Below are 21370 nucleotides of genomic sequence, written 5' to 3'. Positions count from 1 at the left end.
CCCTCCCCTTCCCTTCCCTTCCCTTCCCTTCCCTCCTCCTCCTCCTCTCTCTTCCTCCACTGCCCCTAGTCTTCTGCTAACATATACTGACTGAGCATCTTTTTATCCCAAGCAATTGCTAGGTGTCAGGAATCCAGTTTGGATGTTACTAATAACCAAAGAGAAAACTAGTTACAGACTGAGGTGTGTGTAAACCATGTGCCAAGAAGTTATGAGAGGGGAGTTTGGATTTAGACTGCTCTAGAGAAGGAATCTGTGAAGGAATTACATGGTATATTCGCCTGGAAACCTTGTGATCTAGTGCAAGAGTTGACGTGTGGGATCTGTAGGACCAACCTGGATGCCAGCTGTTTGGTGTGGAACTCAGCCACACTGTCTGCCCAGGTGTTCTTGCCTGCTTTTGTGAACGCAGAGACAAGCAGCCGCGGCAGAAAGTACCATGACTGGTAGAGCCTGAAATACTATGATATTTTGCCTTTCACAGAGAAATCTTGCTTTCCTTTGGTCCAGAAAACACGTGAGAAAAAGAGCTGTAAGTCAGCTGTGGTGACTCACAATTAGAGCCCCAGCATTTGGGAGTCTGAGGCAGGAGGATTGCCATAAGTTCCAGGCCAGCCTGGGCCACAAAGTGAGGCCCTTGCCACAAAAGAAAGAAAAGAAGAAATCCAGTATGTAGTTTGACCCAGGCATTTCTGGGCAGAGTGAGTCGTACACTTGGGAGGACTGAGACCTTAATGTGGAAAACAAAACCAAAATTAAACAAAAACCCACTTGGAAGTGGTAGTGAATCTCTCTTCATGAAGTGGACTTGAAGCAGGCAGGAGGCATTTTCTGAAGCGAGAGTACATCTTTCCAAGGGATGCTCTTCGTGTTAAGTGTTAGGCACGGTGGATGAAAGCGGTGTGTGCCAAGTCAGGCTATCTTGGGCTCAAATCTTGGCTCTAACACTAGTTAGTACCTGTGTGGCTCTCACTGTTCTTCACCGTCCTCGGGTCTAAGACAGGGACACTCAGTGCCCACCCGCATGGTTACTTTGCAAATTATATAAGATTAATATGAGGAAATCATTACAACTGCTGACCCATAGGTCACAGACATTATTACTAAGTACAAAAATAATTTTATAAAGTAACACTTTAGATTATATTCCACAAAACAATCACTGTTTCTGTTTCATTTTCCTATCCTAAACCAACATATTTTTTTCATGATGTTTAATCTCAGATAAAAGTGGTAGCTTGTAAAGCATTCTAGTTTCATTCTGCTGCTGTAATAAAACACTGACCAAAAGCAACTCCGGGAGGAAAGGGCTTACTTGGCTTATATTTTCAGGTCACACACAGCCCATCGTTGAGGGAAGTCAGGGCAGGAACTTGAAGCAGAGACCCCGAGGAACACTGCTTGCTGGCTCTCTCGTAGTCTCCTGCTTAGAGAGCTTTCTTATACAGCCCAGGGCCACCTGCCTAGGAATGGCACCACCCACGGTGGGCTGGACCCTCTTACAATCCCTCACACACATGCCCTTAGGCTCATCCGATTGAGACAGTTTCTGAAGTGAAGATTTCCTCTCAGGTGATGCCCCTGCTATGACAAGTTGATAATTAAAGCTAATTAGCCTATAAATTACGATTCCTCAGCCTTTTGAAGATGATTTCATAATATTTTGAAATTTTTAGTATGTAGGCAAAGTTATATTTTCTCCGTAAGTTTGAGCTATTTGTCTCCGTGGCCTCCGTTCCTGCTCGTCGGTGCTATCTGCAGGGAAGTCCACACGCCACTGAAATCTTACTCTCGGGTCTTCCTACAGCCTCGGCTTTCTTGGATGACCACCACCACACGTCCCTTTCCTTGTCACCGTCTCAGGCTGCAGTCCTGAGTTAACCGCACAGTTTAAGCCTGCCTCCACCTTGCTCAGGTCCTCTCCAGCTGACTCAGGGGACTTTGCTCTTCAGGGCTTCTTTTATTTTCTGTTTCCTGAAGTCCATACCTTGATGCGAGCGCTCTGCCACCCTCTTCCTTCAGGTCACTCTTTCCTAAAGTTCTGGCTGTGATTTCGGGCTTGTAGAAGCATGTGACTGCTGATCCATCATGGTTCTAACGGCTATGGGGCGATCTGAGGGTATGGGGTGGCCAACGGAGGAGACTGACTGCTTTGCATCCCATCACTAACTGTGCCCTTTCCTTACCCAGATCTCGGTTTCCATAGCAAAGGCATTTCCACGATTCTGTCCAGGGAACTGGCACCCGGGCCTTCCAGTTGCATGGTGGGCTATGCCAACTGGGCCCAGCACATGGCTCGTGCACTGTGACAGCGATGCAGCATCATGAACATGAGCGTTGCCAGGCTAAGAGAACAAAAGTCAGAGTGGGTGAAACAGAAAACAGGTAGTGGAATGTGCTCAGTTTCTGTTTTGGATCCCGTTGCCTGGTTTCCACAAGCTACAGTGCTGTTAGGGAAACAAAAATCCACCCCTAGTCCTCAAACCCGAGTGACTGTGGACGAGGAGGCATCGAACGAGGACACCAGAGCCGGAAATCACCTTACACATGGTGTGCTTCGTGCCCATCATCTGATAGGTGGGCGCGGCGAGGCCCAGTGGTTTACCCAGGGTCATTGGTAACAGCAGCAGGCTGGGGTGTACATGTAAGACGTACAAAGCCAAGTGATTTCTTTTGAGTTAAGTGTTTCCCCTCCTTTGTTTTGTTTTAGTCTCATATAGTATACACACACCCACACAGTTTATAGGAGCACATAGCTCTGATCATATCATAACAGCTAGGCTATTTTCCCTCATTCTCTCCCTCCGTTCCTTCACAAGCAATGTGAAAGTCTGTATCTTCCTCATGTTTTCCCGTGTCCATGCACACATGATAAGGTTTGTTATTTGGTTGCTGCTTTAAAAAGAAGATCATCTGATCCTTACTCTTCTACCTTGGTTTTTTGTGCCCAGTGCAGCCTTGTGGAGACCTCTTCTGATTAACTGGCATGGTTCTAACTCGTTGCTCAGTGGATTATAATATTCCATGGCTTGTAGTCTACACTGGTCAGCCGTGCTCCACACAGGTCAGCCGTGCTCCACACAGGTCCGCCGTGCTCCACACAGGTCAGCCGTGCTCCACGCAGGTCAGCCGTGCACCACGCAGGTCAGCCGTGCTCTACACAGGTCAGCTGTGCTCTACACAGGTCAGCTGTGCTCCACACAGGTCAGCCAAGCTCTTAACAATAGCCTTTCCCTTTTTTTCTCACAACTACTAAATTCCGTGATTATATTAACATTTTTGTACATGTGTCCTCATGCTCTTATTTCTATAAAGCTGTGCCCAGGAAATATGGTTGGTGAGTAAATGAGTTTTTAACTTAACCTACCCACCAGGCCACTTTTCAGCTGTGCTCTAAAGCTTCACGTTTCTGTAGCACACGAGAGCACTCTGCAGCAGCAGCTCTGTGGTAGGACTTTCTGTTCCTTGTGAGCACCGGCAGGCCGCCAGGTCAGAACGGCTCTCTTCTTTATTCTGGTGGGCCTTCCCCGACTGCCGTGGGATCTGAGCATCCCACCTAGTAGCTGTCAGCATTTAGATTTCCATCTGTGTGAATTCCCCATTTTCACTCATTCATTCTCCTTTTGTTTCACTATTGTTTTACAAGAGTTCTATGAAAATTTCCGTATTTACCCATTTGTGTATCTCCACTAATAATATCTTTTCAAATTGGTTATTTATCTGTTAGCATTGACTCATTCTTACTGCTATTAGCTTTTAATTACAATATATTTTGCCGTGCAAAGATGCCTAATTTTTATATAGTCAGATATGTCTGTCTGCTTTTTCTTTTGTATTGTTTTGGATTTCCTGCCTTTGTTGAGATTTTCCTTAACCTTAGATTATATAGGTAGTTTTCTAATTTATTTTTAGATTTTTATATTGCTATATATATATATTAATTATTTTACTTTATGTGTATGAGTGCTTTGCCTACATGTATGTGTATACGCCCACATGTACCCGGTGTCTGTTGAGAGCAGAAGCGGGCGTCAGGTCCCCGGAACTGATGTTACAGGTGATTGTAAGTTATATGTGGGTGCCGGGAATGGAACATGGGTCCTTTGGAAGAGCAACTGGTGCTCTTTACCAGATCCTGGATTGCTAGATTTTGCCCTGAAGTCCCTCATCTGTGCAGAAATTCTTTTCGTATGTAAAATATTTCTGGGGTCTACTGTTTTTTCCTAAGTGGATAGACAGTTGTATCAGCACCATTCATGAGATAATATAACTTTCCCACTGAATATTAAAATGATATGCATATATCTTGAGGTTATCTGGGTATTCTCTACCATGTGGCTGTAATTTTGATTTGTCATAGATTATACGTTTTTGTTGTGAGCTATTATACTTGATATGAAATTTCCCCTTACTATTCTTTCTTGACTATTTTAAGCATATATTCTTATTTGTTAACTTGTGTTCATTGGAGCTAATTAGCTCCTAATGCCTGCTGGGATTCTAATTGCAAGCTCATTACACTACAAATTATTTTTGAAAAACAATTCAAATGATCGCACGAATTGGTCTATGGGTGAAGTTAGAAGTTCAAGTTAAAGCCTGGCTCCCTCTCACGGGCTAGACCGAGGGTCAGAATAGGCGTTTTCCCTGCCCTGATAGAGCCTGAGCCTGCAGTTGGGTAAAAGAGAGGAAAGAAAGTATTAGTGGCTGTGGAGAGCCTACTACGTGCCAGGCTGTCTTTTGTCCTTTACTTTAGGTGTCTCAACTTAACCCCCTCCTCCCAAGTGCGATCACAGTTAGGTAGTTTCTGAGCTCAGGAACCCACTCCATGGAACTCTGCTGGAGGTCTCTGCGTCTGAATCTGACATAAATTAAATCTCTGTTCCACCCCATGGGGTTGAAAGCTTCCTCGCTTGGGTGTTTCAAGTTGGAAATGCTGCCGGGCGTGAATGGGGTTGTGCCTCTGTGTGCTGGGGCAGACCCTCCCTTTACCTGGGATGCCCCCACCTGCCACAGTTCAACCTATGCTGGTGTAACTTACCTCGCTGCCCCACAGCGACGTGCATAGAGAGTAAGTGGCTGTGCGTGCCTTTACCAAACACATATTAAGCAGTTGCTCTGTGTTTGCTCAGGGTGCTGGGGCTCCAGAGGTGAACATCTGTGGACTGATTTCCCATACTCTCACTGCTACTCCTGATTGGCTTCTTGACTGTAGTGATGCTTGTTTTTAATTTAGAATTAAATGTTGCCTTGCCTAATGCACTTACTGGTCAACTGGAAATATGGGCTTCGATGAAAAGTTTCATATTAATTTTATCTTAATTAGAAATTCAGAGTCTGTACCGATCTGAACAGCATTCATTTAGCAGATATTTATTGAGAGTATAGTATATGTCGAGCATAGTCAGGGACCAACGGCAGAAATAGAAAGTAAATCATAAATATAAATACAAATGATTAACTTAGATACATGTAATAAGTGCTGTGAACAATAATAGCTGGGGGTAGAGGAGATACAGGCTGAACTGTAGAACAAACTGTGGTAAACACACAAACTTAAATAGACTAAACTGTGCCCAGCCTGGAACTTGAAACATGGAGATGTAGAGGTGCTGTGTTGCTGATTAGATTTTTATCTTATTTTATGTGTTTGGGTTTTGCCTGCATGCATATTGGTGCATCGTTTGCATGCCTGCTGCTCAAAATGGCCAGATCCCCTGAGACTGGAGCTACAGATGGTGGTGAGCCATGTGTAGGTGTGGCAATGGACCGTGGTCTTCGGGAAGAGGAGTCAGTCCTCTTAACTAGTCCCTGTCTCATCCTAATTGTCTCCAGAACCCTCAGTTCAATGCTGTGGTCAGATTGAGTTCCACCTCCTAGTCTTAATAGTGGGGCTTAAACTCTACCGTGGAGCCTCGGATCTGGTCAAGGAGTATCCAACCATAGCCTTCAGCTTAAGGAAAAGTTCTGGGTAGACAGGATGATTTCCCAATGACACATCCATCTGCCTTCGAGACACTCAGAGATGTCCTCCCTTGGAGCCTAAGCAATACCTGGTGGGGTAAGAACTTCTTGAGAAGGAGAGTGCCAGTGCTCTAACATGTGAGATGGGGAAAAATTAAAGCATCTTCCAAACAACTTCCATCTGATTAGTTTTGATCTGTAAACCCACACTATTTAATACACAGTAGTCTTTTCCATAATCAGTAATGATAATCGGCCTAGAATAATTCATATCTCTCATAGTTATTCAGTGAATAAACACTGCTGTGCTGTGGGGTAATTGAAGCGACATTAAGAGCCCATTCGAGTTCCGTAATTCCACTGTTTCTTCCTTAATCACAAAAAATGCCGTCAGGAACTGTGAACACACAAGAAGCATCTTGCTGGCTTACAAAAACACACTCATGTAGGAAGCAGATCACATGTGTTCATGTATTCAAACCTCTGACCCATCCAGCAGGGATGGAGATTTTTTGTTTTAATTTCCTCTTTCTCTGTTTTACCATCAGGGAATCTGATCACTGAATGCATTCATTACATAGTTCCAAGGGATGAATTACATCATGCAACTCAAAGTTTTAGTCACTACTGACAATAGGTACCAGAGGCACCTAAATTTATCAAACCCTTTGGCTGTTTTTCTATTTGGTAGAGAGTAGGAGTTGGGCGAGCCAGCTGTTTCTATAAATAGAGCGGGTTGTTGTGAGGCTGTATCCTGTTTGGAAGTGATCTCATCTACTATGTCCGTTGGTAGTTAGCAATTTTCTACCACACCAAGCAGTCCTGCTATGGATTCGGCATTGGGGGGAAGCCCTCAAAGTTAAGCTGCACCAACTCCTCACTGGCCGTCAGGAGGTCTGTAAGACACTGCCAAGGTCTTAAACTTGAGTCAAACAATTGACACAAGGACTTGTCACAAGTCACTTTATTTCCTCTTTAATCCATGAGGTGAGCTGTGTACTGATGGATCAGAGCTTCCTTTATTGATATAGAACAGGTCCCTTTTAAATGATGTTTGAACTTTACCGGGTGTACAGTGGTTCTTTCTGCCTCTGTCCCCACTAGGATAAGCAACTACCTCTTCGACCCCGAGTTTCCTGATCCGTAAGGTAGACACTCGCTAGTCACCCATGGCCACTGAGCCCTTGAAGCGTCCAAACTGAGATAGTCTGTACATGTGAAAGTTACATCAGATCCCAGAGGCTTGGTACTAAACGAGGATGGGAGGAGACAACTCCTTGATAACTCTGTACTGTTAACCAGGCGTTTGTCTCTGTTTCAAAAGAGCGGAAGGAGCAACTAAGAAAGGGTTTATTTTGTTCATGATTTTAGTCCATCATGGCTAGGAGGGAGGACAGCTCACATTACGACATCCAGGAAGCCTGGAGAGCGCATGCCAGTGTGTGCCGTCTCTCTGTGTGTGCCTTTCCTTTATTCTTGTGGGACCCTGGTCTATGGGATTAGTGCTGCTCACATTTAGGGTGGGTCATCCCCCTTAGTTAACCATGTCTGGAAATGACCTCATAGATACATGGAAGGTGAGCAAAAGCAGTATGGGAGGGAAAGGGCAAAGGAGGAAAAAAGAAACAAGTTGTATGGGCATTGGTCTAAGATGCCACCTAACTGTCAGTTTAAGTAAAGAATGAAGAAGAATCACTAAACACATACTAGCTTCCCATAGGGCAGATTTGCTCTTTGTTTTAAAGTAAATAGGGTCCCTGGAACACAGAGTCAGCAGCATTCAAATGTAAACACCACACCCACACACCCACACACCCACACACCCACACACACACACACAGCTCCAGCATAGACCCAAGCAGGAAGTTTTAAGGATTTGGCATCTAAGTTAACGTGGATGATCAAAGACTGAACTATACTCTAGTTGATAGTCTTGATTTGGACAAAGTGCATTTGGTTCTATAGCATTTTATCAATGAGAAAATTCTGGTTAGGCAGACTGTCTTAATAGCCTTAAGGTTATATGTAACTATATATGACAGTTTTTCTGAAGAACTGTAAATATAATTTTATAAAATTCAGTGTTTTGGGTGGATGTTAAATGACTTCTATGAGGCAGTCTATATTTTGCAAAGAAAAAAGAAAAAGGAGCATTTAAGCACCAAGCGCGTGTGACTAAGTCAATGATTTAATGCCGTATGTGTCGGTTTTGCTCTAACCTCAGTGTGAAGCATAAAGTAGCAAACCAAAATATTTTCACTGTTTTACGGGTTCAGTTAATTAGACTGCCATTTGATGAGCTCAGAGAGGGAAATAACAGGAGTGGAGAGGACACAAACCGCCCAATGGAGGCATTGCAAAGGCACACCCGTCATGGAACGCATCCTTATAGCTATACTGGTGACTTCCAGCAGCCCATAGACAGATGAGTTTGGGGGGTGGGCAAGAGGGTGAGGAAAGAGAGGGGGCATGTGGCCTTGAGTCTAGACCCTTTCTGTCCCCAATAAGAATATAGTCATGGAAATCACTGTATATTTGATAACAAACTAACTGGCCTTTTAGAGGCTTAGCCAGGCTTTCATTTGAAATTAGACCCACAGAAGCAAAGCAGCTTGTCTCGAGCCCCACGGTAGAAGCGGCAGTCACTACAGCACTATAAAATTATGGTACCATATAATAAGTAGGGCAGACCCTAGAATGTGCTCATGGGCACGCTTCTAGAATCTAAGGGGCAAAGTGCCTTGGGACTGTGTTGACCCTGGGGATATAAAGACAGCTCATGGTCATGCAGATAAGTAAGTGTGCGTCTGTACGTATGTATGTACACATGTATAATCACCACCACCATCCTAATCATGTTTTTTTTATTTTTTTGAGACAGGTCCCGGGCTAGCCCAGTCTGGCTTAGAGTCACTTTATAGCCCACCCTGGCCTCCTGTTCTTAGCAGCCTTCTGCCCTCAGCCTCCTGAGGGTGCCTAGCATATTTTAAATGTTTTTTTTTAAATCAACATATATCTTCGAAAAGGATGGTTAATACAGTTTATGAATGTTAAATCCAGAATAAAACTCCTTGTAACTCTTTTTGTTTCTTAGTTTTCTCCTTCCAGCCACTGTACGTACATTTTACATCGCTAAATCAGGATGGGTCTGTAACTTTATAACTTTTGCAGTTCAGACAATCCTAGACTCCTTTTCCACAGCCCTCCTAGCTGAACTCTTCCCTTTGGCCGTCCCATTGCAGCCAGGAATTTTATCTTGTAAACTTGCTGTATGCTAGCTATTTAACAAGAAAGACATCTTTGCCCTTTCCTGAAAATAACTGTTATTGCCTCCAGTTTTCACAAGTCATACAGCTGAGCCTGAGTGTAAAGTCATACTAAGTGGCTGCTTTGCGAGACAACACATACTGATACCGAGTCCCAGGCCCTCAAAAACCCCAATAGCAAAATGCTTGCCAAGAGTCTTTTGGCTTACAGCAGTTATGAAAATTGGTATGCTGTGTGGGATCAGCTAACCCAGAGATTAAACACGAACAGCTCCTCGTCATGGGTCGGGAATGTAGACTCTATTTTTATTGGTTCATGATTGCTGGGGTTCCCGTTATTTTTAAATGTCCTGGTCCCTAAGAACTTAAGATCTATGGAGTTTACTGCCCCTCAAAACCTAAAGAGGGCACCATGAAATTAACCCACATTGTCAGGTTCCTAGGCAGGGCAGGTGATGGGTTTCCAGGTGCTAGGGGCCATCGCTTGTTCATTTTTCTTAGGAGGAAAGGAGAGTATGGGCCCATTGAATTTTTTAGGTCTTTGAGAGAAAGTCATAAATAAGAAAAGTGAGATATATTACCCTAAATAAGGCAGGCCATAGTTACACGTTTTCAGTAAGGTTAGGTCCATTTTGGAATTGAGGCTATATCAGTCTAGAAATTCCTTGTCTGCCTGTTATTTTGATTCTCACTTGATGGCCTGATAGAATGAGTTATTTATTGCTATGACCCTGGGCAGTGATATAAATTTCTTTGCTTCTCGGATTTTCCCATTTTTTTACCTAGAATGATTACATCCGGCTTGCCTGCCTCATGAGGTTGCTATGGGAATCAAATGAGATGTTGTAGACTGTAAAATTTGGTAAGTTCAAGGTAGATGCAGCGATTCATCACTGGTAATGACGATGCTTGGAGTACCGCCAGACAGCACCGCAGGACTGTGCTGGGCCCTGTCGCTCGTCGGGGTAGGGTTTGATGAAGTGATGCCGATTCAGGCCAGCGATTCGTTCTCTGGAGTCAACCTGGTTCAGTCCCTATACTGCCTGCTTCTGCTTGTGAAAAGTGTGCTCCCACGGGTGTGGCTAAGACTTCGGTGTTCTTGGTTCACAGGGGAAGGCTGTCCATAGCATCAGTCGGGAAGACTCCCTCTGACATCCCCTTGCTATGGTAATATGTTAAGCTAAGTTAGTAAGTAGCCATTTCCAGGAGCCAGATAAAGTTCTAATAAGAATAAAGACCAGACCGTGGCCGGGAGGGTATCTTCCTTGTTTATTTAAAAAACCACAAACATGCATGACACTTTGTCCAGGCTGTGTGCTAAAGGTTTGCCTGCACGGAGTTAGACACACCACTTTCCACAATGTCACAGAGAAGCAAATGACTCGGTTTCTGTGGTTGGGGCAGAAAGGCAACCTGGGTGTGTGTATCAACCACACCTGCCTGAAAAACGTTTGCTGGTAGACACTTTCAAAGTCACCTTTTCAAAACGGGATGAGATCACTGTTATTTGGTTTGCTGAGGTTTGGGGCCGTCCTTCTCCTGAGGGGCATTTCAGCAGTCTCTGTGCCAGTGGTTGTCAGAGCCTCGAGTGCCGGTTTTGAACTTGGTGCCTCAGGATGCAAACCTACTCACGTGGCCATCTTCGTTTGTTCAGAGAAAGTCGTTGATTCCGTCATTATCCTCTTGGCTTCATGCCATCCAGGTAGTCAGGTCACATAGTGTGATAAATGAACTCCCAGACATGGAAAACATTCCAATGTATCTCCCCTTCAGACAGCAGCAGACTTTGTGGAATTCAGAAAGAGGAAACCAATGACAGCACCCTTATTGTTGGATGAGGGCGGACGTGGGCCATTTTTATGTTTTAAGGCTTTGAAAAAAATAAAGTAAGAACAAAGGGTATTGAGATCATTTATCCTAGAGAAGAGAAGTGTGTGTCACATACGGGATAGTGGCCACATAGCTACTGCACTCACAGAAAGAGAGAATGGAATTAACCAGGATTATATGCGGGGATTTGTGTCCAGTCAGTGGCTGCGTCTGAAAAGAGAGGGAGAGATGGTCATGGGTTACTGTTTTCCTGTATATTCTCAGATAAATCTTCATCCTTGTATCATTTTTAAATATTACTTTGGTAACTATAAGCTTTCATGTGTATTAAGTGGATGAACATCTGACAAAAAGGACATTTCCTAATCTGCTGATTGATGTAGGATTTCCCCTCTGTATGCTGTAAATATGTTTTATTGCCATTGGTAAATAAAGAAGCTACTTTCAGCCAGTGACTTAACAGAATATAGCCAGGCTGGAAAAAGTCTATTGAGAGAGTAGGCAGAGTCATGGGGATGCGATGGAGCCTCCCCTGGAGGAGGAAAATGCCTGCGCACCAGTACCGGTAAACCATGAGCCTCGTGGTAAAATATAAAATAATAGAAATGGGTTAATTTAAAAGATATAAGAGCTAGCTAGCAATATGCCTAAGTGATTGGCCAAGCACTGTTTCAATTAATATAGTTTTTGTGTGCTTATTTCTGGTCTGTGCGGCTGGGAAATGAACGAGCAGCCTCCACCAATATGCCGATGATAGGGGAACAAGGTAATCAAGACCCTAAATATTCAAGCATCAGAATTTTCTATACCTATGTCTTCTGTGTATTCCTGTCCCCCATATGTGTGTGTAAACCACCAGGGCAGCAGAATCACCCTGGCTCCAATCCCAGACCTGCTGGACCACAACTGGAAATTATTATCCATCGGTCCTTCTGATGTGTGAGACTCACACACACTGCGATGCTGCAGCAGGAAGATTCTCTAAGAGTGTCGCTGGGCTGCAGCATGAGTGAGCTTCACCTAGATGCATATTTGATGTGCAAACTCTTGGCCCCACCCCAAGGTCCACCAAGTCAGAACCTGTGGGAGTAGGATGTTCAGCAATCTATTGGATAAGTCATCTTGGACACATTGATGCTTACTGACATCTGGGAGGTGCTGGGGTAGAGCTCTATCCCTTTTGTGGCTCTTTACAGCATTAAGCGCAGGTGGGGGGGGGCTCGTTAAGACAGTCTCATTATTGGCACCTCTAGGGTTTTGTCTGTAACCATGAAATCTCAGATTAGAAGGAAACTTGCAGGAGATTTAATCTAATACTCCCTCAACCATCTTAATCCCTCTGTTCTCTCCTTCCTCTTTCTTTGATCATTTGATTAATCCTGTGCACTGGGGATTGAGGAAGCTGAGATTAATACAAACAGCAGCCTTTATCTTCCCAGAGCTTACCGGATAACAGAGACATATCCGACGTGATCATACTAGCTATAAAATGATAATTGCTATGATAGGGATACTTCAGAGGATTTACTAAAGGGATCCAAGCGAGTCTTCTACAAAGTAACTCAGCCGTGACAGAGCATTTTCCCGTTGGAGAACCTTTGACGTCCTACTGGAACCTGGTTCACTTAAGATCAGTTTAGATGTTAGAAACTCATTCCTTAGTTGGATTAGAGTCAGCCACTCTCTATGTATTATTGCTGTCCTAACTCCCATCTGAATCTACATGGAACAAGGCCATAGTTCTTATTTTTTTAGTAATTTCTCTTTATTTTATGTGCATTGGTGTTTTGCCTGCATGTATGTTTATGTGAGGATGCCAGATACCCTGGATGTGTAGGTAGAGTTGTGAGCTGCCATGTGGCTGCTGGGAATTGAACTCAGAACCTGTGTCTTCCGGAAGAGCAGCCAGTGCTCTTAACCACTGAGCCATCTCTCGAGCCCAAAGTTCTTACAGCAAATCTTTACGGTGGCCAGGATCACTTCCTTCTGTATTTCTCTCTCCAAGGCTATGTGAGATTCTGCATTCTTTATCAAATTCAATCAAATTCAGAAATACTCTGCCTTTTTCTCTTTTTTTGGGTGCTCTCTCAAGAGAGATAGTCTAGAATGATAAGCTTGGAAGAGCAAATCTCAGAATCGACCGATGACTTTGCTGTAACCCCCAGGGCTGGAGCCCAACCTCCCTCGCTTTGTGGGTGACTGGTTAGATCTCACACTCAGCTCACACTGACCTCACAGACACACAGAAACCCAGGCTTGGGGGCAGCCTTCAAGCTTTGTGCTTTACAAATGACTTACCTTAAGTGGTAGAATAGTGTGCACCTGAGGATAAGATTTCATCTGTTTGTGGGATGTTCAAATGCACATTATATGTTGTTTATATACATAACACATATAAAAGAAATTAAAGATTAGAATTTCACAGAAAGAATCTACTCACCAGTCTTTTGTTGTGAACCTGTAATGTGAGGGGCACATGCCATATAATCTTATGGCCGTGTTTTTGGAGCAAGTTCTAAATTCATTAGTCCATATTATATTTGATTTTAGATTCAGATTCTGTAACTAGCAAGCGTTGGAGACCTTGGAGTCAAAAACTTTCTCCATTTTGTCTTTATATCCTCAGGGCCTACCCCACTTTGCAGTGTGTCAATAGGTAAATAAGATTATATAGATAGATGTATACATTTCCAAGGAAGCGACCATGCATTAAGGTACTCTACAGATTCCCCTCTATGACGTCAGTAACCTCAGCTCTTTAACAAGCACCCATCATTTATTTTAACTGGTTTTGCTGGGTCCATTTGCATTATTAGCCAACCTGAACTTCTTTGGAGCACCAATCAAAATCATGGAAGCCGTTGGTAAGGGCCTTGCTAAGATCTAGACGTAGGACATCTTCAACGGTCTTCTAATCGGTCAATCTGATAAGCTTATCTGAAGGAAATGAGGCCAGTCTGCCTTCACTTATTCTAAAGGCCACCGTTTCCTTTTCTCTGGTGATAGTCTTCTAGGTTTTATTGACGTTAAGAATTCATGAGATGACTGGTCATGGCTCATCTATGTGGTTTTCTTCTGTGTGGTAAAAAGTTTTCTCAAAACAATTGTTCTTCAACTAGACTTTTTTTTTTTTTTGCATTTGTTGCGAAGGGCTCCACCTCCTCTGAGGGAGTTCTTAGCTGACACTGGACTTCTGAGGTGTATACCTATATTCCTGGCACATTCATCTTCTATGCCTAATGGGTCCATGCCCACTGACTAGCACACACTTGATGTGAGTAATAGATGTATATTTTAGTCTAATAGTCTTCTAAGGTGCATTGCAGGGATGCCTGGTAATTTAGCAGTTTTCTTCTCAGTACCCGGCGTTAACCCCTATAACATAATAATGGGTGTTTTTTTTTTAGGCTAGTCATATATAAATAGTTTCCGTTAGAGTGGACTCCAGTCATTATTAATTCTAGTGAATTAGGAAATTTGTATTTATTTTGCTTTAATTTTATTAATATAAGCTCATGGTCTATTTAGACCTTGATTAGATCAGTTGTAAAGTGAAGAGTTTAGGGTAGATAACCCCCCCCCCCCCGCCATATAATCAAAGCCCTGACTTCTAAACTTTGCAATGAAATGCTCCTTGAAAATAATTTCAGACATTAAACTATCGTGCGTGCACATGCACACACACACACATGCACACATGAGGGGGGTTGAAATACATGTAACATTAGTGAAAACTGAATGAGAAATTTGAGTTGCATCCACATCAACTTCATGTTATGATAATCAAAAATGTTTCTTGGGGGATGGAAACTGGGTAAGGAATATTCAAGGGTCTTTCTTTATTATTCACATTTATATAAACATAATATGTATTATATAGAATATGTGTTGCATAATAGTATGAGAATCCAGAATTACCTCAAAGTGGTTTTGAGGCATTAAATCATGAAGTATTGGTAAAGTATCTTGAGGTGAGTGACTTATCCATGCTCTAACCCTGAAACTCGGTTCCTAACCTTTTGTAATGTGGAGATTTTATTAAATGGTTTCTAATCCACCGCAGTGACTCAAAAGAACTTGGTCATCTCCGTTACATTTCTTGTTCTAGAGAAAACACCAGGACAAACATCCTCCCTGGAGCTGGCCGAGGAGGGCACTATGAGCTAGCCCTGAGGACAGTTTAGAAGTGTCTGTGGTAGGCAGAACCGCAGCAGCCCTGGGGAGTAACACTGTTACATAACTTGCCCAAATCGCTAGGCAGATCAGTTAACAGGGCTTGGTGTAGGTTATCCTTCAGATAGAAGAACTGGGCAACTTCCAAGCCCAGATCTGACACAGAGCCAGAGTTACAGTATACAGCGACTCCACAGGCCTGGGAGCTTTGGGCTTTCGATTCACTCAGGCATGTTATAAATCTGTACAAGTGGAAAAAAACAAAAATGATGTCTCTCTGGCTGGCCCCCGGAATAACTGTCCCCAGGAGGCCTAGGAAAGCACAGTTTCCCTTGCAAAATTCTTAATCATCTCTCTCAAATATGAGTTTTCCATGCAGCTGCATGGATGAGGGCCTGGGCAGAGACCAAGAAGAGCTGGACTTCCTAGACACTTCTTGGTCCTGGGGGATACTGAGTGTTGAATGAATAGCTACAATGTGTCTCCCACATGTCTCCGAAAAATGCTTACAGTTTCCCAGGGTTTGTCTGTGCCCCTGACTTTAGGAAACTTTTTTCCCCCAGGGAACTGGATAGAAACAAAGAGGGCAACTCTAGCAAATTTTCTGGTTCTTGGATGAAAGGGGGTATGAGGCAGAACTGCGATTTTTCAATGGTTTGGTAAGTGGGCTGATCACAGCAAGTTGTCGCTTCACATGGCTAAGCTTTAAAGGCTGTCCTAAAGTCAAAAGGCAAAAATGCAAGTTAGGAGACGCCTAGGCTGACAAGCGTTTCATATGAAACACATTTACGGATTTTATTGGATTTCAAAAAGGGCATGAGTCACCTGGACACTGTAGCTGCGTTAAAGAAGAAGCCAGAAAGGGCGCAGGAGACTATCCCATGTATTGAGTGAGTTCTAGAGCCAAGAGGATGAGGAATTAAGAGTGGATCACCGAGGAGAAAAAAAAGGGTTAGATTAAAGAGATCCAACTTCTTTAAAGAGCAGCTGAAGGAAAATCAGCCCCCTCAGTGGATGCCTGGGATTTAGCCCCACCATATGGAAAAGGAGAAATGACAATTAATTTACTCTGTAAGAGAGAAATTGTGTTGTGTGTGTGGTGTGGCGGTGGGGCTGCACGGAAACGTAATGGCTCCAAAGAAGGAGAAAATTTAAATTTTAGAATAATTAGAGCAGTTCAGAAGCAGAAAGAATCGTTTCATTAAACTGTGAGCTTTCTGTCGCTAGAGCTGTTTGAGCCAAGGCCAAGAGAGCACTGTTCGGACATTCCGAAGGTTCTCGGCACTGAGCTAAAGCTCCCGGTCGGTGACCAGTCAGATCACTCCTGACTCGCAAAGTCTGTGATTCAAGTGTGAATGCCAAGGCCACGCAGGATATTTCGGCTCTTGACTAATACTCTGACCAGCTGTGTGACCTTCAGCTAGGGAAGTACCGCCCCGTCAATTTCTTCATCTGGCTTTAAGAAATGCCTAAGTTGCTCTCCCTGGTACATGTGGCCCCTTGTATAGTCTTACAGCACGTGGGAAAAGGGAATTCTGGCCTACTTGCTTTCCTGCAGAGGGAAAGCTTCACGGAAGAGCCCAAACCACTGATGCTGGAGGCCACAGTGAGGTGCTAAACTCCCTGGCCCCTCATTGGCTGGAGAGAGGGCAGCTGCACAGCTGCAATGTTTTCCCTTGAGAACAGGATGCTGATCGAGTTGGGAATCTGCTTTCTCTCCAAACACCTGTACTTACTTCAGCTTTGCCTCTTGAAACAACCAGAGAGAGACGAAGGTCATTTTACAACTGCGCTGCACAGCTGTCTTTCTCCGTTTGCTTAGTGAACTAGCGATTGCCTTTTGAGTTTTGACCAGAACAGACACTCACAGAGAAACTTACTCTGTGGTGGATTTCCCCTCTAAGTTCTTCATAAATTAATTTGTTTAATTTGCTTAAAAGTCTAAAATCTAACGACAAATGGCAACATAGATCTTTTCGTGACTACAGAAAGAGGAAAGTTAAAATTTTATTTGTCCTAATGATGAGCGCTCTCTATTTCCTAAATGACACTGTTGACCAACTGTGGCTTCTTTTGTAACCATTTTGTCCCTTATCACTTTCTCCTCTAAGGATAAGGTGTGCCATTCCCAGACCATTGCATGCTTGCTTTCTGACATTCCTTCTTTGGCTTTTTTTTTTTCTAAAGCTAATATCATTGTCTCCAAATCCTATTTTCTTCCATTTCCCCCCAAAAACCTTTATCAGTATTCTCATCAGAATACATGTCAGTTTGTTTTGTAGACATAGAAGGCCATGGACAGGTTATAAAGTATCTCCTGCAGTTACCGAGGTCAGCCGGGGAAGAAGTAAGAGAAGTCAGATTGCTTGTCACTGAGGGATCCAAACCTCCGTTCCTTGGCCATTCTCCCCTGATCCAAATACAGAGTCACTTTTTCTCCCCATCTCTTTGTTTCCTTAGGTTGAAAATGAAAACAGCTGTTAAAAATAAGAGCCCATGAGTCATCTTGAGTCTCCACATGATAATTACAGTTTCCATCTCGCTCCATCCAGTCCTTCCCAGTGTGCTGAGCCCCGGGTCACATCCCCCTGTGGGGAGAGCAACGCCGCTGGCATTGGCAATTGTATTGGACGGCCTTAATGTTCATTTTCTAATCCTCTGAGGTTAAACACTGAATGAGTTGCCAAGCCAAGAAAAATAACAAGAAAGAAGATACTTCAATTTGAAAACTTGATTTGTGGAGCAGGCCACTTTTTCGGTTTTCCCCTTTGAGCAAAACTCTGTGTTGATGTTAAGAGATGTTGGTTCCTCGTCCGTGATTTTGAAGGTATCCCTCCTGGGCTTCGTGGTACCCTGACTATGGAGACTCTTTAACTCTTGTAGATACTGTGCTCTGAGCTGTGTTTCTTCTTTTAAGTGCCTAGTGCTTTATAATCTAGTAAACCATGTAGTAAATCTCAAAGGAAGGTAATCCACACTGTCAGTTGGTTGCTACCTGCCAGGGCAGACTGATTGTCTTAAGTTATGCCCAGTCCCTGTAACAACCATTTATGACTGAGTAATTCTGCTGATCTAGAACTCTGATGCCACCTGTCTGCAGTGAGCCAGCTGCCTTCATTCTAATAGCACCAATACTTGACAATGGTCTATAGACTGTGGTTTCTAGCAAGAGAGCTGTGTGCCATTTTGGTAGTGGAAGCTTGCCCTTTAACCTCCCTCCACTTCCCCATTCTAGGAGTGAATTTCTTTAAGATTTGATTAGGTGTGTGTGTGTGTGTGTGTGTTGGGTATAAAGCTTATCAGATTTAGAACCAATGCCTGCACTGGGCAGTGGTGGCTCAGGCCTTTAATCCCAGCACTTGGGAGGCAGAGGCAGGTGGATCTCTGTGAGTTTGCGACCAGCCTACAGAGCTAGTTCCAGGACAGGCTCCAAACCCACACAGAAATGCTGTCTCAAAAAAACAAAACAAAACAAAACAAAACAAAACAAAAAAAAAAAAAAAAAACAAAGAACCAATGCCTGCTAAGTGAACTCTACCACTGAGCTGCACTCCCAAAAGTGCCTGTTTAGACTATTTTTAATTTTAATTACATTTATTGATGGAATGATTGATTGTGTGTATGTATGTGTGCCATGACAGGGGTCAGAAGCTAACTTGTAGGAGTTGGTTCTTTCCTTTACCCTGTACATCTTAGGGATTGAACTCAGGTCATCAAGCTTGGTGGCTGTCTTTAGGGTTTCCATTGCTGTGAAGAGACACCATGATCACGGCAACTCCTAGAAAGGAAAAACATTACATTGTGGTGGCTCACTTACAGTTCAGAGGTTTAGTCATTATCATCATGGTGGGACATGGCAGCTGGGAGTGTGGCAGCTTGCAGGCACACATACGGTGCTGGAGAGGGAGCTGAGAGTTCTTACATCTTGACTCACAGGCAAGAGGAAGTGGTCCTGAGACCCTGGACGTGGTTTGGGTATATTTGAGACCTCAAAGCCTGCCTTCACAGTGACACACTTCCTCTAGCAAGGCCGTATCTGCTCCAACAAGGCCACACCTCCTAATAGGGCCAGGCCTTTTGGAGACCGTTTTCTTTCAAACTACCACAGTGGCAGACACCTTTATCCTCTGAGCCATCTTGCTGGTTCATGATTGTTTTTAAAGTCCATTTCCCACATCAAAATCTCTACAGTTCTGTTACCATTTCCTCCTCCCAAGATCTGGTTTTAGCTGGTGTGGTGACACATGCCTGTAATTCTAGCACCCAGGAGGCTGGACGGGATGGTGAGTTCCAAGTGTGCCTGGGTTATAGAGTGAGTACTTCAGCAAATCCTAAGAAAAACAAAACAAACAAACAAAAAGCAAAAATATCAAAACCAAACCAAACCACAAACCACAAGCTAGTTTTAGGTGCTGGGAAGGAGAACACATAGCGTGACCTAAGGAATTTCCAGAAGGTTATTAAGTCCCAGCTCCATACTTTCAATCCCACCACTGGTCAGTCATTCCTTTCTGGTGAGATATTATTTCTAAGACATAACACCATTAAAATGTAGTATTTGTTGGGCGGTGGTGGTGCACGCCTTTAATCCCAGCACTCGGGAGGCAGAGGCAGGTGGATCTTTGTGAATTCTACGCCAACCTGGTCTACAGAGCAAGTTCCAGGATAACCAGGACTATACAGAGAAACCCTGTCTCAAAAAGAAAGAAAGAAAGAAAGAAAGAAAGAAAGAAAGAAAGAAAGAAAGAAAGAAAGAAAGGCAGGTCATATCTTTTTGAGGGACAAGCTCATTAAGTTAGGACGGGTAATGTGATGATTAGAAGCAGGCTGAAAGTCAGGTACCCTCCCCAGCTCTACCTGGATCCTCCACTCGCTGCCTGTGTGACCTCCAGCAGTTAATTCAGCTTTCTGTGCCTTGTCAGCCTCCTCTGTCAAAGGAGGCGATAACAATGCTCTCCTCTGGGATTTCTGTCAGTTCTCAATGAAATAGGTGATGTGCTTAAATAAATAGTACCGTGCTATGTGTCATCAATTATCATTTTAATTTGCATAAATTAGCATTCTATATAGACATGCTTTTGACAGAAAGGGCTGATGTCAGCTCACAGAGAAATTGGACTTTAGCTTGGGTTCAGATGTACCACTAATGGATTGTTTCTGTGATAGGCTTGTTTAATGGTGGCACTCACTGGGTGCCTGGGGAAAGCATTTGAGGTGAGGGAGGGAGAGAGAGAGAGAGGTCAGGGGAAGGTGACGGTGGTTCTGAGCACTTCTCTCAGTCAGTGATGGAATTATTGGTGTGGATGGCGAGTAAGCAGAGATACATATATACATGTGTGTGTGTGTGTGTGTGTGTATATATATATGGTGTGTGTGTGTATATATATGTTGAATTAGGAGCGGCAGGGCTGCGTCCCCGGCACCCGGCCGCCCGCATGGCTAGCTTATGCCCGAAATAATTACACAGAAACTGTATTCTATTAAACACTGCCTGGCCCAGCTAGTTCCAGCTTCTTATTGGCTAGCTCTTACATATTGTTCTAACCCATTTCTAATATTCTGTGTAGCCCATGAGCTGGCTTACCAGGGAGGATCTTAACCTGCGTCTGTCTGGAGCGGGAGAATCATGTCGACTCCTTGACTCAGCTTCTTTTTCCCACAATCCTGTTCTGTTTTCTCCGCCTACCTAAGGGTTGGCCTATCAAATGGGCCTAGGCAGTTTCTTTATTAGTAAGAAATCACTCCCACTTCATATATATATATGTATATATATATATACATACATACACAAATGGACTCCTAATGAACTACTTGCTTTGTTTTCTGTGTTCTCATAGTTTTGTGACTTATAATAGAAATGTTATATAGAAAATGTTACTTTCTTTTACTTAAAGAACCACAGAAAAATGCAAAGCCTCCTTTCTCTTTATTAAACGCCCCCTTTCTTTCTTTTAGATTATATGAAGCAGACGACATTTGAAGCCCAAGCCTTTTTAGAAGCCGTGCAGTTCTTCCGGCAGGAGAAGGGTCACTATGGCTCGTGGGAAATGATCACTGGGGATGAAGTCCAGGTAATGTGGGCCTCAGATCCTCTGTCTGTGTTGGAGGAGGTCAGGACCATTTAACACATGATTCGC

At 43.6% G+C, this 21370-nt stretch overlaps 1 protein-coding gene and 1 long non-coding RNA gene across 2 annotated transcripts in view; one reads left to right on the top strand and one right to left on the bottom strand.

Moving 5' to 3' along the window:
• Positions 1-2353, bottom strand: part of LOC126514195 (uncharacterized) — a 5055-nt gene extending 2702 nt beyond the window's left edge. Inside the window, exon 1 of the long non-coding RNA XR_007595520.1 lies at positions 2187-2353. This is a non-coding gene — a long non-coding RNA (uncharacterized lncRNA). The remainder of the gene's footprint in view (positions 1-2186) is intronic.
• Niban1 (niban apoptosis regulator 1) overlaps positions 1-21370 on the top strand; it is a 153443-nt gene that overhangs the window by 91139 nt on the left and 40934 nt on the right. Inside the window, exon 6 of the mRNA XM_050162924.1 lies at positions 21189-21304. Coding sequence (XP_050018881.1) covers positions 21189-21304 — 116 coding nt within the window. The remainder of the gene's footprint in view (positions 1-21188; positions 21305-21370) is intronic.

The sequence above is a fragment of the Alexandromys fortis genome, unplaced genomic scaffold, assembly GCF_014885135.2.
Source record: "Alexandromys fortis isolate MF-2015 unplaced genomic scaffold, M_Fortis_MF-2015_v1.1 scaffold_126, whole genome shotgun sequence".
In the NCBI taxonomy this organism is placed as follows: domain Eukaryota; kingdom Metazoa; phylum Chordata; class Mammalia; order Rodentia; family Cricetidae; genus Alexandromys; species Alexandromys fortis.
This window is presented reverse-complemented; position numbering and strand designations above follow the sequence as displayed.